This window comes from Asparagus officinalis, chromosome 7, assembly GCF_001876935.1.
Source record: "Asparagus officinalis chromosome 7, Aspof.V1, whole genome shotgun sequence".
Taxonomy (NCBI): Eukaryota; Viridiplantae; Streptophyta; class Magnoliopsida; order Asparagales; family Asparagaceae; genus Asparagus; species Asparagus officinalis.
This window is the reverse complement of record NC_033800.1, coordinates 29,383,015-29,401,263: the sequence shown is the minus strand read 5'-3', so window position 1 is coordinate 29,401,263 and position 18,249 is coordinate 29,383,015. Positions and strand designations below refer to the sequence as shown.

The 18,249-nt window shown below is 40.5% G+C and overlaps 1 protein-coding gene and 1 long non-coding RNA gene across 2 annotated transcripts; both read left to right on the top strand.

Annotated features, from left to right (window-relative positions):
• On the top strand, nucleotides 1-792 carry LOC109848106. Its single transcript, XR_002248691.1, has 2 exons — nucleotides 1-67; nucleotides 183-792. It is a non-coding gene; the product is annotated as an uncharacterized LOC109848106 (long non-coding RNA).
• Nucleotides 10,571-11,962, top strand: LOC109846894. The gene has a single exon (XM_020416133.1). The coding sequence runs from the start codon at nucleotides 10,571-10,573 to the stop codon at nucleotides 11,960-11,962; it is 1,392 nt and encodes a 463-aa protein (XP_020271722.1).

Genomic DNA, 18,249 nt, shown 5'->3' with positions numbered 1-18,249 from the left:
AGGAAAGATGTTCAAACAATGGCGTCAAAACTTGGCATATCTCTGCGTGAATACTCCTGTATCCTTGGTATGTGTAGAAAAAAAAAAGCTTTTCAATTTTCAACCTAGGCCACACTCGGATGAGAAGCTATCAGTATTATAACCCTATGATTAAAGAAGTTAACAACCCTTTTTCCTTCCAGCGCGGCAAGCAGGGTAACAGGTTTACCGTATGAAGTTCTATCATACGTTTTAAGAACATGTTTGTTTGTTCTTGCAATATCTTCTTTGGCAAGAGCTTCGCAAATCCTCAAGGCAGAAGCAAAAGAAACCAAATTCTATTTTCCTGTGGTTGGTTGTGATTTTAGATTCTGCTATTGTTATCAACATTTATAGAAGGTTTCACTGATTGCTCAACCTGTGTTTATCTATACCTGGGAGGAATTTGGTCCGTGGGTTTTGAGAGATACCTGTACTGTGAAGTATTTGCTGCGGGAGACCTGTGGGATTTTGTAGAGGCTTTTGACGTGTTGCAATTGCAACACAAGGTAGAGTACACATTCTATCAGAACACTTGCGGCGCGTTCTGAGCCTAGCATGTGGGATGAAGGGGGAACTACGGGTAATTTGGCCACCCTTAGTGGCTAAGATCGCTTGCATGCCCTCCACAAGGAAATCCTTTTAACAATTGACCAACTCTTTTTTATTTTTCCCCCTTTTTGACAAAAGTTAGGAGCATAAATATTATTCCACTTCTATTGTACATTGATCTCTATTAGTATACTATATTTTCATCTTGGCTGGTTTTTATAACATTTTATAGAACTTCCTTGTAATCATTATATTAATTGGTGCTCAGTCGTCACGAACAAAAGGTATGTAGTAGAGCATCTTTGATTTTTGTGATTCGATTTTTCTAATGGGTGTTCATAGGCACTCGTTAGAGGATGAGAGAGAGAAATGAGTAATAATTATTTCTCTCATCCCCTAATGAATGCCCATGGGTACCCGTTCTTTGCAATTTACATAGCAGGGCTCTTGTCTTTTTTATTATTACTACATTTCAAAGATTAAGACATCAATATTTATTTTTCTGATTTGTTCAACAATTCAAAGGTCTTATTTCAACCTCTTATTAATGATGTTTCATGCTCAAGAGATTACTACTCGGAGATTCATCATTTAGGTGGACCTCATTGCTAGGATCTCCAGCCCATCCTATTAAAGCTAGTGTAAATAATGTGAAGCCAACTTTAAACTACGCCTGTCCAAATTGGCTGGCTCGGCCTGGCCCGTTCTGGCCCGGGCCTAGGTCGGGCACCCAGCCGGCCAGATCATTTTTTTTTTTAAAAAAACTTTTTTAAGAGTAAATAACAATAAAGTAAGCAAAATTTTAATAAAAAATCAATGATATTATTAATAACTTGTAAATATATAATTTACAAATACATAAAATCATAAAATACATAAAATAATAAAAATAATTTCTTTATTAATAATCAGCTAATCACTAACAGTTACAAATTTATTTTAAAATTTGTAGCATCACAATAGATGAATACATCCGAACTAGGTTGGCACCTACTCATTTATATCACTATTATTATGGTGTTCTCATTCGCCAAAAAGTAACCCATTGCCCAACAAAGGACACGTGTATTGCGTGCTATGCCCCAATCAAGTTGGCGGCCAGAGACCAGTAGGGATGATAACTTAACCGACTTGTCGAGTCGACATTTCCTTATGTCGACACAAAAGGCGATACATGTCGCCCCCTTTTGTCAAAGACGACTCGTCACAAGCCCACTTGACCAGATATTGGACGTCTTCTCGAAAGGTGTTACTTCTCGGAGAAGTTAAAGGACAACTTATGCCTCAAGTCACTCCCACTGTTAACGTGTCTGCATCGCATTTAATGCATGACAGGCGTATCATGCTTCTAGCCCTGATAGCCTTCATGACTCATCGGACGACGCAAGCACCGACATGCCACCAATCACTTCCTATTTAATGTTGAGCTAATCGCTCATCCAGTCGCCAGTCGACACCTGTAAAGCATATGCTGACTCAGCTGTCAGCCCACACTTCGCCACAGCCCACAAATCTAAGGTTCACAAATCTGATCCTTACCTTAAGCAAATATATTGCATACACAAGAACTCTCACAATTTTTTATTTTTCCTCACTCAAGTTCATCAGCTGACTTGATCGTCGGAGGAACCACGGGGGAACCTAACCCCGTCCTCTCATGAGTTTCTACTCATACAGATTCATCAATCCCACTCAAAGAACCATACATAAAATCGGGAAAGAAAGCGGTGTTGGAGTATGCAAGTCACGGAAGATAAAACTTAAACAATCAAGAAACCCCAAATCTACCAAGCAAAATCTAACAAGATATAACATGATTCCATGCGATCAAGATGATTCGTGTACGTCCACGGGGAGAAGGAGGAAAATCTTATTTCTTTTGAGAAGAGATTACAAGAGATTGAAACTACACACCCCTAACAATGGTGGAATATAGATCTCTCTTTTTTCTTCTTGTTGTTAATTAAACCTATGGATTTTGCTCAATCCTATTAGAACTCTAACTTGAATCCTAATTGGATTTCCCAATTCAATTAATTCCTTCAACCCAATCCTAATTAGGATGGTATAACTAATCTTAATTAGAGTCCAAACTCAATCCTGCTTCTCAACTGATTTGATTCATCACGAATTTAACAAGCGACCCCCTCATCAATACTCAACAACACCATCTAACCACGGATATAACTGACTATGTGATCACTAGTACATCAACAGTTTGGTGCCCATCGTGGGGCATCTTTCTTGTTTGAGAAAACATGTCGGGTTATGAGCATGGGTCTAATCTATTTCGCCCTGTAGGACCATATCAGAGCTACGTTACTCTAGCCCAGCTTGAGGAAACAGCTCAGAAGCTTTCTCAGTCTCTCCAAGAGCAATTCGCTACCCTTTCTAGAGAACTTCTCAGTCGGCTTCCGCAGCTACAGCGAGCTACCTCAGCTCTCCCTCCTCCTTCTGAAGACCAACGGTCGGAGACTCATACTCCTTCCGGAGCTCAGCGAGTAGTCCAGCCTCGAACTCCTCATGCTGCTACCAAGCAGCTGGGCATCACGTCGAGCATGCATTCCCACCACTGTGTTGATCAGCTAGCGCTGACGAGCCTCGCCGACATCACCACCATCATCAGTAGACCTTTGGTGAGAGTCCATGCCCAGGTCACTTTGGGGACCACACTAGGGGAGTGGTCTCTAAGACTCTCCTCCATCATCGTGCCTCTCCCCGCCCCCTGTTACCATAGGAGCCTTCGAATACGACTGAGTGTATAGACTGGTCATAGACGCCATGGGGGGGAACACCCCTCTCTCAGATGACCTTATAAATGCCCCATGAGAAGTTCAAGATGCCTCACGTGGAGAAGTACAAAGGTGAGGGAGACCCCTCCAAACATGTTCAGAACTACTATGATGTGATGAGCATGCTCCAAGATTCGGAAACAGTTGTCTGTCGATGCTTCCCCATCACTCTTTCAGGGAGTGTCAAGCTATGGTGGAATGCTCTTGAGAAGAAGTCCATCAGAAGTTTTTAACAACTCAGTCGGAAGTCCATCTACCACTTCTTGGCTGACACCAAGCAGAATCTGCCCCCTCATGTGTTGATTCAAATGAGGCAAGGGCCCGGCGAGAGCCTTCAAGCCTATTTCAAGAGGTTCCAGGCGAAGAGGTTGGATGTCAACGACTCAGGGAGTGTTGTTGCCATGTCCGCACTAGTGGCCGGCCTATAGAGTAATGAGTTAGCCGACTTGCTTGCCAAGAAGCCAGTCGCAAACTATGAGTAGTTGATGGCCAAGGCTTCAACGGTGGCACCAGCTCCAAAGTCGGCTAGAGGCCCCTACAAGATAGGAGTGGCCAAGAGACCCTCTGAGAGTTGGCTCTCGTCCCAATCAGTCCAACAGGAGGGACCGACAGAGGGACTAGCAGCCAAGACTAGCTCTCACAGTCCTCAATACCTACCTTGCATCATCTCTCTCCTTGGTTCAGAAGGAGGGACACCTCAAGGAGCTCGCTCCTAAGATGAAGGAGTTTTGTCGTTATCACAAGGATCTCGGTCATCTCACCAATGACTGGCGTATCCTTAAGAGGGATATCGAGGACTTGATCGAGAGATGGTACTTGAAGAACCTCATCTCTCAGCGAGGTCGCAGAGAAGCTGCCCTAGCCAAGGAGAATAGAAGATCCCACTCGCGATCGCCTCGTCCTCGACCGCGCCAAGACAGCTGACCCCGGAGCCTAGGCACAAAGAGGTCATCAACATGATCAGTGGCGATCCCACTGCTGGAGGGTCCTCCAACAACGCTCGAAAGAGATATGCCAAGAGGGTGTTGCGGGTCGACTAAGGCGATAAGAGGACGAAGGCAGAGGAGCTCATATCTTTTGGGGATATTAACCTGCAAGGCGTTGAGACGCCTCATGACGATCCTATCATCATAACCGCAGCAATTGATAGCTATTAGGTGAAACGAATCATGGCCGATATAGGGAGCTCGATGGACATATTATATGTCGACGCCCCCAACCAGATAGGCATCAACAAATCCCGCCTGCTCCCCCATAGAGGATCCCTTGTCAGATTTACCGGTCACTCTCTTTTGCTAGAAGGGATGATTACTCTCCCCCTAACAGTTGGAGAGTGCCCTAGGCAAGCCACCGTCCAAGTCCAGTTCCTAATGATGGATCTCAAGTCGGCCCATAATGTCATCCTAGGTCGAACCGCACTCCATCTCTTGCAAGTCGTCCCTTCAACATACCACCAGATGGTTAAGTTCCCGACTCCTAATGGAGTCGGAGTCGCTAGGAGCAATCAGCGAGAGGCTAGTTCCTATTACCTGCTCTCTACCAAGGGTAAGGACGCGCAAGACGCCACGCCCATTGAGAAAGTCTGCCTCCAGTTGGAGAAATCAATAGAGCAGCAGAGGACGACACTGGTGAAAGAGCTTCAGGAGATACCCATTGACCAAGAAGGACTGAAGACGGTCAAGATTGGGTCCAATCTAGTCGAGTCCTTGCGAGGAGCCTTGACAGAGTTCATGCATGCAAACGCTGATTTGTTCGCCTGGGGATCCGAAGACATGTCGGGGGTTCCTCCGAAGTGATAAGCCACGAGCTGGCTGTCGACATGCACACTAAGCATGTCCAACAAAAGAAGAGGAGTCTCAGCCCGGAGCTCAAGAAGGCAGCGACCGATGAAGTCAAGTAACTTCTTAGAGCTGGCTTCATCCGGGAAGTCCAATACCCGGAGTGGTTAGCTAATGTTGTGTTGGTGAAGAAAGCACTGAACAAATGGAGGATGTACGTGGACTTCACCGACCTCAACAAAGCTTGTCCTAAGGACAGCTATCCTCTGCCTCGAATCGATTAGCTAGTTGACGAGAGTGCGGGACATGAGCTGCTCAGCTTCCTGGACACCTTCTCCGGCTATAACCAGATCTTCATAGCAGAGCATGATCAGGAGAAGACCTCCTTCATCATTGATTTAGGCACTTATTGCTACAAGATGACGTCGTTTGGTTTGAAGAACGCTGGGGCTACATATCAGAGACTTGTCAGCAAGGTCTTCAAGCACCAGACCGGTCGCAATTTGGAGGCTTATGAGGACGACTTACTGGTGAAGTCAAAGCAAGTGTCGGCCCACATATCAGACCTGGATGAGACCTTCTCTACTGTGAGGGAGTAAAATTGATTCCTTCCAAAAGGGAGGGAGATTTGTATTAATAAGAACGGCTTATTACAAATCAAGAATCAAAATTACAACAGAAGCGAAGAGAATGCTCTTCTTGTTTAACGTGGGTTCTTCGGTAGCGATAGGATGTCTCCCTCGAATGCTTGCGTCGAGTTTTCTTCCCTTGGACGATCCGATCAAAGTTGCGATTGAGCTTCAGTATGTAGTAGAAGCTCTTATGTGATTGAGTTTGATTATACCCGAGCTTGATGAGTATCAAGGCCGGAAGCTTAAAGAGTGCTACAATGCAAGGGTTTGCAGAGAGCTAATGAGTCTCAAATCTGAGAGCTCAGATTGAGTCTACTTCAATAATTCAAGCAAAGAGCTAGGAAGGTTCTACCAAGCAAGCCAATGAAGGTCTCTGTTTGAAGAGCCTTGAGGGAGCCAATTAGCTAGTATCCAAAAAAGAAGAAGCCAAGAGCCTTAAGAGAAAGTCTCTGAATGATCTAGCCTCTGGTTGAAGAGTTTTGAAAATGTCAAGCCTCTCAACCAAATTGTTAGCTGAACCAACCCATTTTCTCGTTGACAAAGGGGTCCTATAAATAAGCAAGGGATGGCATGGGCCATCCCTTGATTTGTGGGATGTGACCACTAATAGGAGTAAGGAGTAGTATACTCCCCCTATAGATATGGGATGTGATCACTATAGGGATGATGGGAGTCATGTCTTACTACCCAGGATATGGGAATTGGGTGGGCCTACTCCTACAAGCAAGCAGCTGCTTGCACTATTCAGGCGGGGCTGACAGGCTTACAGACAAGCTTGAGAGCTGTTTGAACGTTCAACCGAGCTTGCAGGCGAGCTTGGCGAACTGGCGGGTTGGCTGGCGGGCCCCCCGAGCGTGTGAGCCAGCGTTCATTGACAAGCTGAGTTCGTGCGGGCGAACTCAATGCATGCGGCCTTGACTCGTGCGGACAAGCAATACGTTCAGGCGAGCTCAAGCTTGTGCTGGCAAGCTCGATAATCAGCCGAGCTTGACTTGTGCTGGCAAGTCAAGCAAACAGGCGAGGTTGGTGAGGTTTGGCACGTGTAGATGAGCTAAACAAACAAGCGAGGTTTGGCTTGTGCAGGCGGGCCAAACAAATAGGCGAGCATGGCTTGGCCTCAGACGAGCTTGACTTGTGCTGGCAAGTCAAGCAAACAGGCGAGCTTTTGCTTGACCTCTTGAATGCAGGTGAGCTGAGCACGCAGGCAAACTCAAATAGGCGAGGTTTAAGCTCTCTTGTGTAAAGGTAATTTTTATTGCCTACATCTACCCTCCTGCACTACCGAATGAAGCTCAATCCTGCTAAATGTGCCTTTAGAGTACAATCGGGGAAATTCCTCTGGTTTATGATCACCCAGAGAGTCATAGAGATCAACCCCGAGAAGATAGACACCATAGAGCGACTTCCCGAGCCGCACATATTGAAGGATATCCAGAAGCTGAATGAGAAGATCGCGGCCCTGGGTCGCATCCTCTCCAAATCTGTCGAGAGGAGCCTCCCATTCTTCAAGACTATAAGGGAAGTAAGAACTTGAAGGAGAGCATGACTTGGACAGCTCAATGCAGTGCAACATTTCAGGATCTCAAGGCCTACTTGAGTACTAAGCCACTGCTAAGTTAGCCTATAGGGGGAGATATTGTATTTATGCATGGCTGTTTCCTCTGAAGTAGTCAGCTCCGTCCTTGTTCAAGAAGAGGAGAACATTTAGAAGCCCGTCTACTATGTGAGCCGGATCCTCAAAGCGGGCGAGCTCAACTACCCCCTTATAGAGAAGGTTGCCTTTGCCCTCATCATCACTACAAGGAGACTTCATCCCTACTTCCAGGCCCATGCCATCATTGTGCAGACGAGTCTATCTTTGAAGAAAGTAATGGGCAGACCCACAACATCTGGAAGGATGGTCACCTGGACAGTCAAACTCAGTGAATATGATGTCTAGTTTAAGATCAGGACGACCATTAAAGCTCAAGTCTTGGCCGGCTTCTTGATTGAATCAACTTCGCCAAACAAAGAGCCAGCTGCCCCCCTACCGACAATTCTGCCAGCAGAACCAGCACCTCCAGTAGCCCAAGCAAACTGCTCCCCATATCTGTCGCACCCTCGAACATGATTCTTTCGAGTATACCTCATGGTGGTTATTGAAGGTGGATGGGTCCTCTGGAGAATCCGATAGTGTAGCAGGAGTGGTCCTGCGAAGCCCAGACGGGTCGACACATGAGCACTTTATTTCCTTTGACTTCTCGGCCTCAAACAATGAAGTCGGGCATGAATCTCTTCTCGCTGGCCTTCGAGCGGCACAAGCATTAAAGGCAGAACGCCTCTACATATTAGCCAACTCGTAGTTGGTTGTCCATCAAGTGAATGGACGATACGCAGCTAAAGACCCAAGGATGGACTTGTATCTTAAAGCTGCTAAGGAGTTTTTGACCAGCTTCCTGGACTTCAAAATAGCCCAAGTCCCTCGCGCTCTCAATGCTCGGGCGGACGCCCTCTCCAAGCTCAGGTCAACAAGCTCAAGGATCAGCTTGGGGCTTGTTTACACCGACACCCTCGAGCGACCTAGTATTTCCAAGTCGCCTGAGTCCATCATGTAGACTGAGGTGCATGTGATGCCCTATTGGTTGGATCCTATTATCCTCTACCTAACACAGGGCACTTTGCCTGAAGTGTTAGTTCTCCTTTTTTGATGATGATTTACAAACACCATTATTGATACTAATTGCTTGATTAAGTGATGTTGTGTAGATTGTATTTTGCCAAGCAAGATAGTGCCAACATTTGGAAGATTGAACGGAATATGAGGTACAACGATGATATCCAAGGAGGTGGAGGCAAATTGATGAAGATAAGCTTTCAAGAGCAACTTACACAAGAGAAGCTTCATCAGCATTTGAGCAAACACCAAAGCCAAAAGAATTATATCCATATGTGTGAGATATTTGCATTTTTATTTCTTTTTAGAGCTTATTGTAGACAAGTTATTAAGTAGATAACATTTAAAGCGATTAGGGTTCACACATACACACACTTATAAAAACAAGTTTTTAACCATTTTTGAAAAATGAGTATGTTTTATAATTGGGAAATGATTTTTCAAAAATTCATTTTCTAACATGTTTGTATTTATGTTTATAAGCATTTCTCAAAGTTTCATATTTTTTGGATTTTATTTGCTATTTTTTAAGGCACTTCAAAACTTATTTTAAAACATGAACAGGGCATGTGCATGTCTATTAGTCGACTCATACATGTTATCAGTATACTGACGAAATGCACTAGAAAGAGCAGAAGTTTTTGCTCAGTCGATGGATGATCCATCAGTCGACTGATGCAGGTTGTCAGTCGACTGATGAGTTCATCAGTCGACGATAAACACGTAAAATATGCATTATCTTAGTGTGTTTCAAGCATGATTTACGAGCGTTTGATGCATATTTCGTGTTTAGATCGAGGATACTGCTGTTGTTTGTGTTCTTATATGTAGGTATTGGCTCAAGATTGAAAGATTTGATGATCGTTGGAAGTTTTACAAGAGTTTGAAGCAACAACAACATTTCGAAGGCATGGTTCGTGAAGAAAATGGATGCACGAGTATGAAGAACTAGAATTTTGACCATGATGCAATTTGAATTCGGAAAAACTCAAAAGATAAAAGTTGTAGATCTCTTCAACAGGATTCCAATGCAACTTGAATCACCTCATTCCGAGGTCGGACGCAAAAGTTATAACCAAAATACCAAAAACTAAAGAAACAAGTACAAAATCAGCAAAACAGGCCCTACCACACCCTGGTGTGGTGCAGACCACACCGGTGGCGCGGGAATTAGTTATTTTCCAGATTTTTGGAGACATATAAATAGATGTTTTGACTTAGGGTTTTGGAGATTTTTTGTTATGTTCTTTTAGCATCAACTAGCAACTATTCTAGGGTTCAAGTATTGAAGGAAGACATTAATCTCTTGTAGAAGATTGGATTGCAAGTTCTTATTTTGAAGATTTCAATTGAAAGACGGGTTAATTCTTTCCTCTCTTTGATTTATTTCTTCTTATGATTGATTTGCATAATTATTTGATGTCTTCTCTTATTCCAATCATGTGTGAGTAGATTTCTTGTCTAGGATTGGGAAAGAACCCAACTTTTTGGTGATTGATGATAAATTAATATAGGTTCTTGGTGAAAATTTAAATCTTTTAACTTGATTTCTAGTGTTTTAATTTTGTTGATTCGCTTGATCACCGTATTAGCAATCATAGGTAATTAATTGAAGGACTGAAAGGTGAAGATTAATACCGGATCTCTAGAAATTAAGCAGGGAGCTCGAACCACGAAAGTAGGCTAGATTCCTTGGGGATTTGATTTGGATTAGCATAAAGCTTAATGGGTTTAATTTAATCTTGATTCCACGAAAGTAGGTTAATTGAGATTGATTAGGAACGATCTTTAGACCTTGAAAGAGGCTTTAGATTAATTTAGGCTAATTCACCCTTTCTAGATTAATCCGACACCAAGAATTGAAATAATTCATCATTGAACACCTAAGTTGTGGTGATAACACAATCCTAGTCCTTCATTATATTGAATTCCATCCGATTAGTTGTTTATTTTATTTCTTTTATTAAATCTCTTCTAATTTACTCATTGATTTAGCTAGTTGAAAACGTGAAACTTGGTAGATAACCCCTAGTCCTTGTGGGATCGACCTTGATAGCTACCCCAAATTCTCAAGGCACACAGTCAAGCATTACAAGGCCCAATGTTGAAGCTAATAACTTTGAGCTGAAACCATCACTGCTCTCAATGGTTCAACAGAATCAGTTTGGAGGAGGTGCTACTGAAGACCCTAACCTCCACCTGTCAATTTTCTTGGAGTATTGTGACACTTTGAAACTTAATGGAGTGACCAATGATGCTATTCGACTCAGATTATTTCCGTTCTCTCTAAGGGACAAGGCTAGGGCTTGGTTGCACTCATTGCCAGCTGGGTCCATCACCACTTGGGATCAATTGTCCAGAGCGTTTCTTGCAAAGTATTTTCCTCCAAGTAAAACAGCACAGATGAGGAACCAGATCACAAGCTTTGTACAGAAGGAAGGAGAGTCACTTTATGAAGCTTGGGAACGCTACAAGGAATTATTGAGGATGTGCCCTCACCATGGACTGGAGAAGTGGTTAATTGTTCACACCTTCTACAACGGGCTCACTTACAACACACGGATGACTGTTGATGCTGCTGCAGGAGGAGCTTTGATGAACAAAACAATAGACGAGGCATACACTCTCATTGAAGACATGGCTCAGAATCACTATCAATGGGCGAACGAGCGTGCTCCTCAGACATCAAAAGGAGGCAAGTATGAAATAGATGCTTTAGACCATATATCCTCTAAAGTTGATGCTTTATTTAAGAAAGTTGAAGGCTTGAGTATTAATTCTGTGGCGTTTACTTCAATTTCATGTGGGATATGTGGCTATGTGGGTCATTCTGCACTTCAATGTCAATTAGGAAACCCCCCATCCATTGATACTTCTGGTAATGAGCAAGTTAACTATGTTAATAACTTTAATCAGAAGGGAGACCCATTCTCCAATACTTATAATCCGGGGTGGAGGAATCATCCTAATTTTTCTTATAGAAATCCACCTGGAAATCCCATGCCTGTATCTGATTTTGGTCCACCTGGTTTTCGTGCTCCTCAATCCAATTTCCCTTCTCAAAAGTCAAATTTGGAAAATATGATGGAGAAGTTTGTGATGACTCAATCAAAATTGAATGAAGAGTTTAAGCAACAACTACAAACCATGAATGAGGTAGTAAAACAATTGGCCTCTAAGATGGATTCCCTAGCTACACATAACAAGATGTTAGAGACACAAATCACTCAATTGGCGCAAAATGTTAGCTCTTCCTCTAGGCCTTCAGGCATGCTACCTGGACAACCCGAGACAAATCCCAGGAGTCATGTGAATGCTATCACTCTTAGAAGTGGAAAACAATATGAGGGACCCAAGATGAAGGAAAATGATGGGGTGGATGGTCATCATGAAGAAAAAAATGAAAATGTGATAGATGTGGATAATGAGACCCAAATGCAAGAAAAAGAAAAAGTTGAAAAATATGTGGCCCCCGCTCCTTACATGCCTCCTCTACCCTTTCCCCAAAGGTTAGCTAAGGCTAAGTTAGAAAAGTAGTTCGGTAAATTTTTGGAGATTTTGAAAAAGTTGCACATCAATATCCCGTTCACTGAAGCTATTTCTCAAATGACTTCCTATGCTAAGTTCTTGAAAGAGATCCTATCCAATAAAAGGAAGTTGGAAGAATACGAGACTGTGGCCCTTACTGAAGAGTGTAGTGCTATCATCCAAAACAAGTTGCCTCCTAAGCTTAAGGATCCAGGTTCATTTTCTATTCCTTGTGTTATTGGTAATGTCTCTATTAACCGTGCTTTGTGTGATTTAGGTGCAAGCGTAAGTTTGATGCCAATGTCCATCTGCAAGAAGCTTGGAATAGGTGATTTGAAGCCAACCACGATATCACTCTAATTGGCGGATCGATCGGTAAAATATCCGGTAGGTATACTTGAAGATGTACCTATCCAGGTCGGTAAGTTCTTTATCCCGGTCGATTTCGTTATTTTGGAAATAGAAGAAGATTCTAACATTCCAATTATATTAGGAAGACCCTTCCTTGCTACTGCAGGTGCTATAATCGATGTTAAAAATGGAAGGCTCTCTCTAAATATTGGAGGGGAGACGGTAGAATTTGATTTAAGCAATACTATGAAACTCCCTCTAACTGATAAAATTTGTTACAGGGTTGACGTCATTGACAAGTGTACCTATGAGCAAGTTGCAAACCATAACTCAGCTGATCCACTTGAGAAGTGTTTGGTATACGACAGGTCAATAAATGATGAAGACCCCGAGGTAGCTGCGTATGCTCAATCTTTAGAATCAACATCAACTGCTCCACTTCGAAATGCAAAGCTTGAAAGATTGATGCTAGAGCCAAAAGGTTCTATTTGTGAAGAGGATAATGCACCAAAGGTAGAATTAAAACCCCTCCCTTCCTCTTTAAGGTATGAATTTCTTGGCCCTGATTTTACTTATCCTGTGATTGTGAATGCATGTCTGAATGAAAATGAAACTGATAAGTTGCTTAGAACACTTAGGATGCATCGCAAGGTCATAGGATACACCATGAACGACATTAAGGGAATTAATCCATCAATTTGCATGCATAGAATTCTCTTGGAAGATGATCATAAACCCTCTATAGAACACCAACGTAGATTAAATCCTAACATGAAAGAAGTGGTTAAAAAGGAAGTGCTTAAGCTACTAGATTCTGGGGTAATCTATCCTATTTCTGATAGTGAATGGGTTAGTCCGGTTCATGTGGTTCCTAAAAAGGGAGGTGTGACCGTAGTTAAGAATGCAAATAACGAACTTATCCCTACTAGGACGGTTACGGGTTGGAGGATGTGTATTGATTATAGGAAATTGAACAAGGCAACCCGAAAAGATCATTTTCCACTTCCCTTTATAGACCAGATGTTGGAAAGGTTGGCTAGGCATTCATATTTTTGTTATTTAGATGGCTATTCGGGATTTTTCCAAACTCCTATCCGTCATAGTGACCAGGAAAAGACCACTTTTACATGTCCCTATGGGACCTTTGCTTATAGGCGCATGCCTTTTGGTCTTTGCAATGCCCCCGCCACTTTTCAACGATGTATGATGGCCATTTTCTCTGATTTTATAGAGGATATTATGGACGTGTTTATGGATGACTTCTCCGTGTATGGAACTACTTTTGATGGTTGTTTATCTAACTTGTCTCGAGTTTTGCAGCGTTGCGAAGAAGTTAATTTAGTCCTAAACTGGGAGAAATGCCACTTTATGGTAAGGGATGGAATAGTTTTAGGGCACAAGGTGTCTGAGCGTGGAATTGAGGTTGATCGATCAAAAGTGGAAGTCATTGAAAAATTGCCTCCACCAACGTCGGTTAGGGGAGTAAGAAGTTTCTTGGGACATGCCGGTTTCTATCGGCGTTTCATCAAAGATTTCTCAAAAATTTCAAAACCCTTAACTAACCTTCTTCTTAAAGATGCTACCTTTGATTTCACTGATGAATGTCTTGATGCTTTTTGCAGGTTGAAAGAAGCATTGATAACAGCTCCTATTATAAAAATCATTCACATTCAAGAGATAATGAGAACACATATAAATATATCAAGATGACCATATTGTCTCATATCAAAAACATAAAAACCATGTATAAAAAAAAGGTTTATGAAATCACAAGAAGGAAGACATGAGAATCATGTAAAAAGTTTTCAAATGAAAACAAATCAACCAAAAGAAATCATAAATCAAAGTTTAAATCCAAAAACGATGTTTGATCAATCAAGAAAATTTTCTTTGTGGGATTTGATCAAACCACGTATGGAATACATTATAAGGCACGAATAGATGATCCATAAGCACAAACACATAAATATCATCATATAAGTGAAATATAATGAATTCAAAGTAATAATTCAAAACAAAATCTTTGATAAAAGAATTTCAAGAGAGGCAACAATATCTTAAGCTTGTTCTAATCCATATAACCATTCTTGCATCCGGTAAACATGATTTGGGAATAAACACCCAATAAATCCGGAGGGTTATATAAATACGAACCTCTCATCAAAATCAAGGCTAGGAATTATGAAAACAAAAGAATTTGACCAATAAAAGGAATTGTTTTCATAAAAGTTTAAAATACATTTTTCAAAACCAAGAAAGAGACAAATAAAAACACTAAAATTTTTGGTTTAAAAATTATTTTGGCACCCAAGCATTCTTGGTGCCGGATTGGTTAGGGACATGACCCCTATCATTCAAACTCAAAGCCCTAGGGTTATGAACCTTCTTGGGCACATATGGTGCACTAGCACGGTCAAAACAGTATTCATTCAAATGACCCTTTCGATTGCAATTCGTGCAATGAAAAGAGTGAAAAGATTTGTGTTGACCAAGTGAGCGTGCACGAAAATCATTTGCAACTAAAGATTGTCTTTTAAATTTATTTTGCAAATGAGAAACCTTATTAAACAAAGGTGGTTTACTTGAGAAATTTGGCAAGTTTGAACATTTTTTCAAATCATAACAAAACTTAGCCAAATGACCAAATCTACCACAAATATCACATTCAAACACTTGTGGTCTACTAGAAACATTTGGCAAACGTGATTTTCTTTTCAAATCAAAACAATATTCGGCCAAATGACCAAAACGACCACAAAACTCACATTTGTACATATGGGCATGTTTATGATGATCTATACGTGTGTGTACATGTGAGTGTGATGATGAAGCTTGATGGGATGCACAAACATGATTAATCTTGATGGGTTTTTGTGCATTATAACAAAATCTAGCAAGGTGGCCTTTACGACCGCAATTAGTGCATTTATAGACTTTGTTATACATGTGTGCATAGTGTGTAGGTTTCTTAGAAGAGTTTGCATTAGACTTTGCACACAAGTCCATAAGCTTGTTATGATTATCAATGCATGTGTTTAAGGTTGAATCTAAACAAGATATGCGGTTTTTCACATGATTCAACTCATCATTAGATACAACATCATTGATAATAGAAGTAGAGCATGTATGGTTATTCTTAAAAGAATCAAATTCATTTCTAATGCATTCTACTTCTAGCATGGCATTATTTGCATGAGTTAAGCTAGAAATGGATGAGATCAATTTTTCATTTTCCAAATTTAACATATCATTGTTTTCTTTAAGCATTATATTTTCATTTTCAATGATGTCAAATTTGGACACTAGCTTCTCATGATCGGATTTCAATTCTACATGCTTGCTTTTAAGATCAATAAAATTATTTTGTAATTTTGTATAGGCATGCAATAATTTCTCATATGCACAAGCGAGTTCATTGATGGATATATCACTATCGGATTCCGAATCGCTTACCACACTAGGGCTATCGCCTAGTGGCCGTGTGCATGATGATGCTCCACACTCACTTGAAGAACAATCCTCCAAACTACGTCGGATTTCCTCCAAGTTGCCTTGATGTGCTTCTATGAATTTCCATAAATTGTAAGCACTATCAAAATGAGCAAATTTGTTAGAAAATGATGAGTCAAAGGCATTAAGCAAATATTCTAACAAAAGCTTGTTCATTGAAAACATTTTCTTATCATGATTGCTCCACTTGGATATCTCCAAAGTGGGCACAATATAAGCACAATCAATAACTTCCCATAAGTCGATATTTCTAGATTCAACAAATAGTTTAAATCTAGAAGCCCATTGTGCATAGGAAAAATTGATGAATTTAGGAGCAATATTTGATTTATAGCCTAAACGAAATATATTCATATTCATGATATATATGTGAAAATATGCAAGCAAGACTAATGTAATCATAACTAGATTAGCACAAATAAGATAACTTGGATCTTTAACTCAAGGTGGTTAGACCTTAAATCAAAGAGCACCAAGCTCTGATACCAATTGTTAGACCCTAGAGGGGGGGTGATTAGGGTCTTATGCTAATCTAATCCGATTTAATGCCAATTAAAATTAATTAATAAGTTATCCTAGCAAGTATGAAATACAACAATGTATATGAGCTAGGATAAGTAATATGAACAACAAGATATATCCTAACAAAGAGATATAGGCAACGTATGTGCAAGGATATATAAGCTCAAGGGTAAACAATCTAAACTAGATAGTGGGCAATATAATCAACAAGCAATATACAAAGACGATATAAGATATAAACATAAAAGTAAGTGCGCCAATGCAATCACAAACAAACAATATGATTACGGAGTTCGGTCCCCACGACCTACGTCTCCGCTCCTCACCTCGAGGAGATCTCCACTATCACAACCGGGTTTTCTACGTTCACCCGAACAACGTTTACACCTCACAATACAATCACTATGCAATCACACCTCACACACTAAGTGCTGGTCCTAGCCCGTGTCCTCCTCCTCAAGTGCTCGGTTACAACCTCTCCCTAGGCACGTCAACCGACGCCACTCCTCTTGGATTCGACCCCGTCTCTCACCACACACTTCTCTCGGTGTACAAGTGTATTAAAAGTGAATCCTCACAATTAGGCTCAATACAAAGTGTTTGTTCTCTACAAAGAATGAGAACGAATTATAAGCTCACTCTCTAAGTTACACAATCCCACAACCCAATTATACTATGAATGTAAATACAATAAGCTCAAATGGTTGTGTGTATAAACATAGAGAAAATAAAATCAACTAAACTCAATATGAATACTAGCTTAATAAAATGATAATCAAACAATATGAAACATAAAGCTAGATTGAGTTTAGAAAACTTCTCAATAGATGACAAGAGATGGAGGGAGAATAGTTGATTGCTCAAACTCTAATAGATGATCTCCTTAAGCTCTTGTGGAATTGAATTCTCAAACTCAAATACCCAATTGCTTAAAAGTTTCTAAACAAACATTAAACAAACTTAAACCCTTGTTTAAAACTCTTTAAACTTGTTTAAAATATTTCTTGCTGAGAAACGTCCAGAGACATTTCCGGTCGACCGGAGTTACTGTAGCAGTGCGCAGCTATTTTGTAAAATCAATTTAAAATAGTAAATGAAGTCCAAAAATTATAAAATTTTGTGGGAATGTTATAGACATGTAGAATAACATGTCAGAGAAAGAATTTCTGAAAAATATTTTCCCAGTTAAGAGAAATAAATATTTTAACACAAATTTACAGTTTCTGAAAAACTGTTAACATATACGATTTTGTAAAATCAATTGGGCACAGTAAATCAACTCTAAAAATAGTAAAATTTTGAGGGAAGTTTCTAAACATGTAGATAAACATGTCAGAGAAAGAATATTTCAAATATCACTTCCCATTTGTGAAAACTCATCTATTTTGTAAAACATGCACAAACATGCACGAACGAAAAACATGATTTTGTAAATTCCATTAAACATAACAAATCAATTCCAAACTTGATGAAACTTTGCGAAATGTTTATAAACATGAAAACAAACATGTTAGAAAAAGAATTTCTCAAATTGAATTTCCATTTGTGAAAACTCATGTATTTTGCAAGTATGTCCAAAACATGAAAACCTAAAACCATGCATGTATATATATAACTATATATATACATAGAAACCAAATATGTGTGTGTATAGATAATTGAGCTTAGAGTACTTAACACACATAATATAAATCCTAAACTAAATTACCCAAGCTTGATTGGTCTTCAATAAGCTCTACTTGGTAATCTCGCGGATGAAGCTTGAACTTGATCTTTAACTTTGAATTGCAAGGCTTCACCGACATTCCGCCAACCTCCTTTGGATATGATCGTTGAAGCTCTATTCCATCCATCCTCCAACTACGTTGTTTGTCTATAATACATAGGAAAACACAAATATTAAACAAACAACA

Excerpts from the sequence above, each read along its gene's own strand:
- LOC109846894 (XM_020416133.1), top strand. The coding sequence starts at position 10,571 with ATGGTTCAACAGAATCAGTTTGGAGGAGGTGCTACTGAAGACCCTAAC.